The sequence below is a fragment of the Crassostrea angulata genome, chromosome 6, assembly GCF_025612915.1.
Source record: "Crassostrea angulata isolate pt1a10 chromosome 6, ASM2561291v2, whole genome shotgun sequence".
NCBI lineage: Eukaryota > Metazoa > Mollusca > Bivalvia > Ostreida > Ostreidae > Magallana > Magallana angulata.
Window position 1 is genome coordinate 33,563,774 of NC_069116.1, and position 12,303 is coordinate 33,576,076.

Sequence of the window (12,303 nt, forward strand, 5' to 3'; positions counted from 1 at the left end):
CACAATTGACCTTGGTATTGGCTGTTGCTTTTGTCATATTCTTGGGCGGTATCTTCTCTTGCAATGAACAGCGTTAAAAACGGTGGGATATATACCCCTCTGATTCGAACGAGCATTCGTACGATGAAACGCATGATCGGACGAGCGCCCCTCATCCTATCGCACCTATAATTGTCCTATCATCTGGTCTTTCGTGCGATCCTATCGCATTATCTTACAACACTCGCATTCATTGTACAACAGTTGCAAATAGACGCAAGGTATATCGCAAGATTCAATGTGTTAACATCGCACAACGGTCGTTTTGAATCGTGCAAGTTTCGTACGAATACTTCTTCATATGCGATTATTTTGGCAACAGTTTACGAACACTTTTTTTCGGTCGCACGAATATTTTGTCGCTTCTGCTCGTTCGCCAATTGTGATAGGGGCTTTAAATCGATTTCTTTTATAATTGAAGTTTGTCATACAAGTATCTTTTTTTGTGTGTCGGGATTATAATTACTTCACATTAATATCTTTAAATAAGTATAAAGTCATACATAAGTCGTACCAACCATTCGCCTTAGTTTTGCTCAAATTGGCCTAGCTAAGCACGCTTTCTTTCGGTCGTAAATGTCTTAGAAGACGTGTACTCAAGTCATATACTTAAAAACGATTCATATTCAAAAAAGGTCTCAATTTTAAGTATCCTTTTATTATCGTTTTGAGCCAAATGAGTCTATAAATGGCATTGTTGTTGAAGTGGATTTTTTTTTTAATTTTATAATAGGAAGGTAGAATTTCACCCATTTTTTCACAATGATTTAGATGGAGAACGACTTTAATAGTGAGGAACAGTTATTATATAAATGCAATCATTTACATCCTCACATATTTAAACTGCAAAAAAAAGTATTTTAAAAAAAGTTATGAGTATAAGAAAATACAAATAGCGATCAGGATATTATAACATACATGAATACATTAAAAATTAATTACGGAATACAAATGAAAAAGAAAGATCCAAAATCCTATATATGCATTTGGCCGTAATGCATTTAAACTTACCTTGTATAGCGCCGTGCACACGAGGTATTTGTCTACAACAATCTGCTCAGAACGGAGAGAGATCTATGTAAAACAGGATATAATCAGATAGGGTGCTGACAGCTTTGTTTGTACATGTTTTTAAACAATTTTCCCCATATTTGGTTTTTTTTTTTGGGGGGGGGGGGGTTGAATGACATCATTATACAATATTTTACGCTTGGAACTTTTTATTTGCTAAGAACGCTTCTCGAAAAACTCTTTTCTGTATAAGCAAGTCTGATAAGTATTAAGTAAAATGCCATGATAAGACATTCTATAATTTTACAATGTTGAGAAGTACATAAAATGATCGAAAAAAAAATTGTTTTTAAACTTTAAAAAATTTCAGTTATAACTTCAGTCATAAAAAAATATCAGTTACTCCAGTATATATAAACACAGCTTTTAGAGTTGCTGTATTTTCTAATACGAGATGAAAGCTTAGTATACTAGCATAACACATTGTAATAAAATATTTCATTGTTACCCTCGACATAGAGAAATTAGATCTCTTTTTAGCTATGAGGTCGGTTTCCTTAATTCTCCATACACTTTCGCTTGCTTTCTTTTTGATATGCCTGCAAGTAACAAAAATCGAAGTTAGTTTCGTGAAAGTGAAGGTTTGAACTGTTTGAAACATAATTTCAAATAAAAAGGTATAGGATCACTGAAAAATATATATTTTTTAATTAAGATAAATCGAATTGGAATCAATGTGATCAATGATACTGACTGTTTATCAAATAATTAGAAAAAGGAAATATACGATATTACGTACAATTCTTTGTTTAGTTTAGCATCGGAGCGTGAAAATATGCATACATGTCTCGAAATCTTATAAATATAGATACAATAGTTATTTCATATGGTACAGGTTTTATGAAAAGATTCAAGAAACTTCTGACATTGTCTAAAAGGTATAGTTACTTTTTATTTTCAGAATTCAGTTAATTCAACTGCATATTCATTATATTCTCATAAATCGTTTAGACTAAATGTAAACTAAAATATTTACGTGAGAGAGAGAGAGAGAGAGAGAGAGAGAGAGAGAGAGATATTAGTTTACCTTACAACAAAGCGTGGAATGATAATGCTAAGAAACACCACTAGAACTAGAACTCCTCCCAATGTTCCAACAACGATTTCTAGAATCTCAGTCTGGGTCAAATCTACAATATCAAAACCATTACGTGGTTTGTGATAATTGACGCAGTATTCTGAGGACATTAGGTGAAATCCTTTATATAAAAATCTATTTCATAAACAGTGTTGAAATATGGGTTTGTGGAAGATATGTATTTTTCTAATTTCGAATAATACCATGTAAATGGGGGTTTTTCGTAAGCGAGTAACTACATTCATTTTTTGTTTCAAATTGGAAGACATGGGTTACATTTGTTAAATCAGTACTGAAGAACTGACGGGAGTTGATTTTATCGATGTTTATTTATTTTAAAATCAATGATATGTTATTTTGCATGACAAGTACATGTAGTTTCTAATTTGAATTACGCACATTTTTATAATATGAATTTTTGGACTTTTTCGACAAGAATGTCGAGAAACCCCCATATGAATCATGTTAAGTTATATTTAAAGATAAAATTAATTCAATCAAACTATGTATCAGTAATAGAAATATTTCTCGAAAATTGTATGGATCCAAGCAATATTGAACTCTAGTCTCGTTCAACTCGACGCTCGGCTGACACCGTAAATCTCCGACAAGGATTTACGGAGACAGCCGAGCGTCGAGTTGAACGAGACTATCTTGAACTCTGGCGTAGGAATACATAGGACTACAAAAAATTAAATTGTTCGTACCATTTAAAATCTGACTATTTTCAAGGTATTTATATATACGTTTTCTTGAAAAACAATGCTTTAGCATACATTACATCGAATTTATCAATTATTTTCAAGAACTAAGTCTTGTCAGCGGCAATGATTTGTGCTGAGGTCCAAACACTGTTTCACTGTTTGTCTGAGTAACTGCATAGGAGAGTTGATTAAAATCAACTCCCCCCAAAAACTATACTTAATAAATACCCATACATGAATAATCAGTTGTACACGTATTGAAGATTACTTAAGGAATAAGGAGTCATTCTTTGAGTAATATGAGGTGATAATTTTGGTCGGCGCGTGATCAAATCTAATAAAGGCCGAAGGGCTTTATGATATAATTTTATCCCGCCCCGACCGAAATTATCATTTCATAATATTCAAGTAATGATTCCTTATTACTTATATTTATATAATTTTTAGCCATTGTACTATTAGTATTTATATATAAATAAGCAAACCCCGCTGGCGCCCCAATGATACGAGTTATGGGTTACATGTACATAGTACAAAATCGATACGTAGTAAAAGACACTGGAAAATGTAAATATTATTTAAAAAAACTCTGTGTCAAGATATCTTTGTTTCACATTTTGCTTAATTACTTGATATTTATTAATTCCTCAGGGTTAGAACGATGTTCATTCAAATGCATGAAAAAATTCCAGATCTCTTTTTTGAAACGCTCCTCAAGCTTATCAGGTTTTACTATATACACTGCTAGAAATGTTATGTCTACGGGAATTTTCTATTGCAACAGACCCGGATGATACATGTAACGCTGAAGACTACCGAATGGAGAAAAGATGTTAACATTCCCTGTTATTAATCTCCGTAAGAAATCAGTTTTTCGTTCTTGTGCATTTTTCCGTGTTAAAAAGGATAATGAAATGTGTGAATGAAATTATCTTGGAAAGTTTCCCTTTCATCTATTTCAATAACACTTCTTTCACATGTATTTGTATTTTTATTAAAAATCGTCCAAACGTGCTGAATGAATATCTTGGGACAACCCTAAATCGCTCAGCTTTAATGAATTATTTTGGAAGAGATCTCGGAATATATTTTTCTGTTAGATTTGTATCGATTCGGATGCTTACTTGTGTACGTTTACCGAAACCATCCAAATAATAGCCCCCCCCCCCCCCGGGAAAATAAGCATGCATTGAACAAAAAGGGTGACATATTAATTAGCTATAGTTAACTATTTACTCTAAATAGCCATGCATCACTAAGTATTTACATTCCCGAAGTATTTTCTCCAATACCCTTAATTTTAAAAATCGCTTTTACTTATAAAATAGAAACTGACAAGACCGAAATATACACGATCTTCTTTCCAGTTCTAGCCCGTTCAAAAGGACCGCCGAATGTTGCATTCAGAGCAGGGTCTCCACGGACGCGCACGGGCTGGCCATGCTGACGTCTGCTGTCTTTCGAGAGGTTGTAGTAACCATGGCAACATTCACATCTACATATGGAAGAACTGGATCGAGGAACTGAGTATTCCTTCTGAGCCGATCAACAATAATTGTAAAATATTTAGTAGTTCTTTCTCATTGATATAAAAAATTGAAGTAAGATTTTAAAAATATTAAAGATGGATTAAAGTATATATATTACTAAAACCGATTTGGTTTGACTTTTCCGATCGCGTCGCGTTCAACTTTTTCAGCTACGTCATACATAAACAATACCCGCACCTTAACCACAGTTTTTTTATTGGTGGATTCAGCTTGCTGGTTAACTAAGACTAAATTATGCACGGACAGAACAACAACTTATCAGAGAATGAAAAATTCACATGGGTACTCGTGACTGTCGAAATTGGGCTATTTTTCGAAAGTGTACACTTGTGATAAAACAATACATACGGTACATAACATATATAGCTGTAGCTCTGTGTATAAATTTTGGGTTAGAAAATATAAAGCTACAGTGCATACAATACTTACATGTACAAAAAAACTTTACGGCAATTTGCCGCGTATAAAAATAACACTATTTTTTAAAAATATTTACATCATACCATACCACATTTTGTGCAAATAATCCATTTAAATAATTCTTCATTTAGTTTACTACTGTTAATAATTGTAGCTTTACCCGCCCCAAACTTTCTCCTATTCAACAACCTTTAACCGTACTCGGAAAGCGGATCAAGAACTGTATTTTTTATGTATGTAAACAAACCAGTGTTCATGTATGGAGCGGGTGATCGGGGGTTCAGAGACAGGTAAAATAAAGAAATCTGCAGTAAATGGTTTGTGGATATTTTAGTATATATATTTACACCGAAAGTGATAGGGCAACAGAAGAGAAACGAATCGGACACTTGCCTAATGAAGACGCACATGTACAAACCTCCTTGCACTCTCCACTTCCGTCTCGTTCTTTCACACCATCGTTCAATACTTTTATTGACTGTCGATTGCCGATCGAAAGGTGTAGAAATCGAGGAATTCATACCTATCACTTTGACTGGCAAGTTAGTAGGTAATACATGTGCATTATACATTTACGGTATTTACATGAAATGAACGCTTAGCACATGCAACTTTTAAATATTATATTTTTTATAACGCCGTACTCTGGACCGTAGCTTGAGGCTATGGTTTAACGCCCGTTTACACAGAGAGAGAGAGAGAGAGAGAGAGAGAGAGAGAGAGAGAGAGAGAGAGAGAGTTTAGCACAGAATTTAAACATACGGGATAGTCGATTTTGAATGAATAATATTGGGGGGAAATAAACTGTTCTGAGAAATCCTTCAGCTCTGGCATTGCATAAGCGTACATACTGATAACTCGGCCTAAAATTAGGAGTTAACCAATCATATAGTTTTCGCACCGGCGGCGTGCATGACGTACCTGACAGAAATGATCGTGACGCTATAGGAAAAGTCAAACCAAATCGGTTTTGATAATAATATGCTTTGAAGTTTTAAAAACCATCAAACATATTGTTTAGTTTTCTCTCTAGAAATGTGAAACATATATGAAGCCAACTAGAATTGATGTATTGCACTGACTGCTTATTTTTTGGATATCGTCGGTCCTATAACACACCAGGCCGTGTAGATAAATTGAATAACGCGCGAAAGCGGTATGATAAAATCTTTTTAACGATAGCTGGAACTTTTAGTAGGGCGTAGCTATCTAATTCTTGCGTCAAAACAAGTTAAAACAAGTTGCTGTCCTTTAAAAAAGGACTACAATACGTGGACCATTTGCATGTGTTTCCAACGAAAACGTGAAAGCCTTAAGATTATCAGAGATTCCACTACTCGAGCCCTCTGCTTTTAACCACTAAATTTGTTCGTTGTATTATGTATACATGTATGTATAGCCCTGACTTTTTATCTCAGAATTTAAAGGATTCAAACTTCTCAAATAATTATGATCAATCTATGAATGAAGTTTGCATGTATAGTATCAGGCATTCGGTGAATTCTACTATAATTTGCGCACACATTACAATTCGCACTACTTTGTTAACTATGCAGTGACAGCTTTGTGTAAATTAATTAAAAAGTTCATATTTTGATGCATTTTTCTTGAGATTTAAACTTTTATACAGTGACATAATTATTCAATCATACTTGAATGTTTAAAAAAAAATTAATCGGGAAGTTCTCTAGCCTCGCCTACTATAAAAGTAAAGTTAAGTTACATGTGTATTCGGAAAACAACAAAACATTGCAAATTATGCTAGTTGATGCATGTTGTAGTTTTGGCATAACATTAACTTATTTCATAATACTGATAGTTCATATCACATGCCAATCATTTCTTTAAAAGGAATACTTTGTTTCTGTACTGTTTACCGACAACTTTACAATTACAGCGCCTTTGAACTTATGTGTGCATATGGCACGGAATCCAGATCCCGATTCAGATAAACGTGTGCTAACTAAATTTGTTCGTTGTATTATGTATACATGTATGTATAGCCCTGACTTTTTATCTCAGAATTTAAAGGATTCAAACTTCTCAAATAATTATGATCAATCTATGAATGAAGTTTGCATGTATAGTATCAGGCATTCGGTGAATTCTACTATAATTTGCGCACACATTACAATTCGCACTACTTTGTTAACTATGCAGTGACAGCTTTGTGTAAATTAATTAAAAAGTTCATATTTTGATGCATTTTTCTTGAGATTTAAACTTTTATACAGTGACATAATTATTCAATCATACTTGAATGTTTAAAAAAAAATTAATCGGGAAGTTCTCTAGCCTCGCCTACTATAAAAGTAAAGTTAAGTTACATGTGTATTCGGAAAACAACAAAACATTGCAAATTATGCTAGTTGATGCATGTTGTAGTTTTGGCATAACATTAACTTATTTCATAATACTGATAGTTCATATCACATGCCAATCATTTCTTTAAAAGGAATACTTTGTTTCTGTACTGTTTACCGACAACTTTACAATTACAGCGCCTTTGAACTTATGTGTGCATATGGCACGGAATCCAGATCCCGATTCAGATAAACGTGTGCTAGCCTGCAGGCATGTTCACGAAACTTTCCTAAGATATGACCTAAGTGTGTTCCTAAGATATGACTTAGGAAAAAAGTTAGGAACATCCTAAGATCAACTTAGGACACGTCTTAAGATGTAGCTCGACGGTTACTTAGGAACATCTTAAGTTAGGATATCCTAACCTTCTACAACCATTCTTATTTTTCACAGTTATTCATTCATATCGAATTTGAGAGACTTGTGTATGGATGAATCATTAAACATTTTGCCAGAGAAAATTGTACGTCTCGCTAGTTAACACAAAAGGCCTAAAACCAGTAATTTTATGTATGCATTTTAATAATTTTACATTTACCTAAATGAATATCAGTTACCAATAACAATTTAATTTGTTTTTCTTTAAATGACCCTCCTCCCCCAAAAAAAATTAAAATTAAAAATATTACAAGCCCCAAAAAATTCAAATTTATAACTGTTCTTTAAAAAAAAAAAAAAAAAGAAAATATTTATCAGGACAGAATTGGCTTACAAGCAGATAATTATGTAAACAAGACGTGTGTATTGTCATTTCATAATTAACATTTGAGAATCTTGTCATTGAAGTACATATGTAATATATAAACACGCGATTTTCATAGAATTTGAAACGTTACATGAGGAAACACATGTACTCGTACAAACATAACCAATTTCCCTTTAATCTGCAATATATAGAATACACGAACGTGTTAAATAAGAAATAAGTTGTAATATATTTCGAAAATATATAAATACAGTTCATTCAACATTACAAATGTTTTAAAGATTATTTTTTTTCAGAATAAAGTGATAAAAATTAGGAATGATCACGCATGGTATATGTAACCCGACGTAAATTTACTTTTTATAGCAAAGGACATTTAAATAATTGTTATCAAAAATTATTATTATAATAATCAAAACAATGAATGTAACTCATTTAGTGTACAATGTAGATAAAAAAAAATAAGTGAATAACTTTCATTCGTCAAACATAGACAGTATTTGCGAAAAAAAAAATCTTAATTTGTCAGCTCCAAGGCAGGCATGTAGCAACGGGGAAGTGGTGAGAATTCGGGGTCCCCCTCCACATCATTTTGTTAAAATGAACATACATGATAGAATAAATGACTATGCCCCCCCTCCCGGATTAGGAATTTGATGTTTGTCGAAAATGCTGGAACTGTGGAAAATATTGCCTTATTCTACCGGTCTTAAGAAAAGGCTTCACAACATCCCAATATCCCTAAAAACGTGATTTTATAGCTTTAGGATGGTCTTAGGACAAGGTAGGTGATGTCTTAAAGTTAGGACAAAATTATGGCGGTTCCTAAATTTAGGAGAGTCTCGAGAAACAGACTTAAGACTAAGACGTATCCTAAGATGTACTTAGGACACACCATACACCCCTGCGAATGTTATTGTCATTCAAATTTTAGATCACGTGGTTTTATTTGACCCTTTCAGTTCCGCAGTAAAAATATGCCTCGTGTTTATAGTCTATTTTAAAGAATATAGGTACTTGTAGTCAAATATAAATTCTAGAAGGTTTATTTATTTTAAACTTTATCTTCATTAATTGGTGGCTAAAATGTGTTCTAGAAATAAATGTAACAATACAAAAAAAGGGTTTTTTCTGCTGTTGCGACAATTAACATGCGTAATAGAGATCCCCCCTAAGAAATAATTTTCGATCCGCGCCTGACCTAGTAATAACATCAATAGTGAAACAGACTGTACTATTTTATGCATGGCTCGATATACTAAGTTTTTATGCAAAACATTCACCCATTATTTTAAAAAAAAACATGGTATTGCACACCACAAGCATCAAACATGGCTATGATTTTATTAAGCAGCCCAATGTTCATATTATCAACCACTCTTCACGTGGTTTTAACTAACGATAACTCTGTTCTGAATTTCATCGTTTAATTTAAAAAACCGCTAGATGGTGAAATAAGACATACATCTTAAAAGATGTTGATGTTTTAGCATAAATCCAAGTAGGATATGATAAGAAAATCGACGAGTACTTACGTATTTTGAGTATATTCTCCGAACACTTATACTTCCGCTCGAAAATTCACAGGAACTGAACAAATCTCGGTGAAGTCTTGTGAACTTTCATTCGAGCACCTCTAGATTTATTACATACTTAACAACGATAAAGAAAACATTCCGAACACATTCGCAGGGGTGCATAGTTCTAAGACAGCTTCGTGAACATGCCTGCTGGTTCCCTGAGCTACCCATTACGCACAGGAACCAGGCTAGCTCATGCGCAGGCTGAATTTTCCCCACTGCATCCGGTTTAACCTCGCTTATATATTTTCTGCGTGGACCTCAGGGTCCACGCAATGATGCGGTTTCAAGCGAAATATGCACCGATTGCGTAGTCTTAGCTCAAAAGCCCGACAAATCTTGTTGATTTCAAAGAGCCATGGCTGAATGGCCAGCAATGAAATAGACGGGCCTACGTCACGTTGCTGTTTGACACGACTACTCGAAGTCAAAGCTCTTGTTAAAATATTTCCAATTTGTCTGCACCGCTCGGTGTTTTATAGGACCAACAACATCCAAGAATAAGCATTTAATGCTATATTTATATTTACTTTGATGTTTATTTGCATAAATATTTTTGTATCGTCGCTTGAAAGCTCTTATTTACGCTCTTTGTCGGGGATTGTTGTGAATAAAAGACGAAAAACCATAAATAATGTTAATTAGTGCGTTTCCGCGGCTGAAAGTATATTTCCGGAAACTCTGCCGAGAAATCTCTTTTTTGAGCTGGAATAGATATGATTTTAACGATTATTTTTCATACGTACATATAAAATTGGTTATGTAAGTTTGAATGGTTCATTTGATCTTACATTAATAAATCTATTCAAAACGCGTGATAACATTAACTTGGGCGCATAATCTTGCATCAGATTTGAAGTGTGTTACAGAAATTTGAATGTCACAGTCAGATTTCTAATGCAAACATAATGGGAAATATACACAGAAATTAAATATATATATGTATAATGATATTGGAAAATATTGGTGTATTATTGGAAAATGTAATCGGAAAATGTTGTTGAAAAAAGGATGATCATCGGATAATAACTGAAAACATAATATTTCAATGGAAAGGATCACTATATCTTAAGATGAGGCCATTTTAACAAATCCGTAAACTAGCATATGGTTTATTTCATTGCTGGCATTTCAGTATCTTCAATCAATATCTTCGAAGACGTTCGGTCAATTGTAGAAATTGACAACATTTTGCCCGACTCTAATCCTAACCTATTACACCTATACATCCGTGCATAATTCTCTTGAAGCCAGCATCAACCTTAATTGACGTTCATGCGTGCCGGTACATGTACAGGTACATGTACCTGTATTAACAATAAGATAATACAGAAATCCCACGTTTTTTGTTAAAATAGCATTATAATAATAAGTATACATGTACTAGTATCACAAGATAAAACCATTAATATAATTTTTCACTACATAATTAATATAATTTTTTTACAACTTAGTCTTAAAATATTATGCTCACGATGCTTGCAGAATTCCCCATTAAAACCACATGGTGGGTGGTCAACTGGCGGGCCCCCACCCCCGGGCCACTGTATCTGGTGAACAAGATCCTCTCGGAACACCCTGTCATCCGTGAAAAAATACCCAACTGTCTGGAAAAAAAGGTTTGACGGTTATACATTGTAGAAAAATGTATATGTTTTTAGATTTAAATAAAAATCCTTGATCAGAACATTTTTGTTAAAAAGTTTTTGTTAGCGTTTGATTGATTTCATGAAATAAACAAAATCTTTCCTAATATAAAACTAATACCTTTAAATGATTATTTTCTTTTTATATATATATAACGAAGTGTTTTTGATTTGGAATGTACAAATGAAATGTTTAAAATGTGATCAAAAATTGATCTTTGTCAGGCTTCGCATCAAATTATATCCTATTGGTTATTGCTACAGTTACAGGAATCATAATTAATTAATTAAGGTGAACGTCTTGTCATTATACAGCGATATACCTACCTTTAATTGGAACTGTGACGTCAGCTGAATCATTTCTATCTTGTACCCCTGCTGTCTGTCGCCATTTTCATTCAGTGAGATATTTCCTGTCATGCCTAAAAACGGAAATTCAGTAAGAACATAATAATTTTTTTACAATAACATGTCATCACAAACTCTCAGTCAAAACTGGAAGGTGGAATAACATAATAACTAATTAGAGCTGTTTCAGAATTCGCCCATAATGCAACAAAAATCTATGATAATTTCTACTATGTTTGGGAATGCCAGGTTTTATTATTTTTTTTTTTTCGATTTTATTCTGTTATACTTAACCGTAAAATGAGATCAAAGATTATAGTAATAATAATAGGGAAAAAAAATAAATTATAGGTATATATCTTACTAGTGAAAGAGTTTCCCCATAATCTCGTAGCAATTAAGCGGCCATTGGATGAGTCGTTTCCTTCTGATGACGTCATATTTACGGATAAAGCGTACATATACATTGCTTCATAAAGATTTGAAGCAGGATAGGGCACCTATTGCAAACGACGACAAAAGAAATTAATTAAGTTCCTTCACATCTGAAAAAGATTGCGCATCGCATGCATTCAATTTTATTACATAATAATGATAAAAAAGATATATAAAAGTAGATATAAGGCATAAAATACATCTTTTTATCTCCGTTTATAAGATCAACAAACATATTATCTGGAAAGGTATCATCAATTATCTTCTTTTATGTTGATAAAATATTTTTTTAATAAAACAAGGCGTATTTATTTTCCTAAATATATTTGATTAATTTATCAAGGGTTCGATTGGTTTAGCAA

General features: G+C 33.1%; 1 protein-coding gene across 2 annotated transcripts in view; it reads right to left on the minus strand.

Annotated features, from left to right (window-relative positions):
* Positions 1-12,303, minus strand: part of LOC128188822 (atrial natriuretic peptide receptor 1-like) — a 49,225-nt gene that overhangs the window by 9,916 nt on the left and 27,006 nt on the right. The window contains exons 7-12 of one of the 2 annotated variants that reach the window (XM_052860100.1): positions 11,871-12,006; positions 11,486-11,580; positions 10,987-11,119; positions 2,138-2,240; positions 1,559-1,649; positions 1,051-1,113 (exon numbers count right to left, since the gene is read on the minus strand). In XM_052860100.1, coding sequence (XP_052716060.1) covers positions 1,051-1,113; positions 1,559-1,649; positions 2,138-2,240; positions 10,987-11,119; positions 11,486-11,580; positions 11,871-12,006 — 621 coding nt within the window. The remainder of the gene's footprint in view (positions 1-1,050; positions 1,114-1,558; positions 1,650-2,137; positions 2,241-10,986; positions 11,120-11,485; positions 11,581-11,870; positions 12,007-12,303) is intronic. The other variant, XM_052860101.1, reaches the window with a different exon arrangement.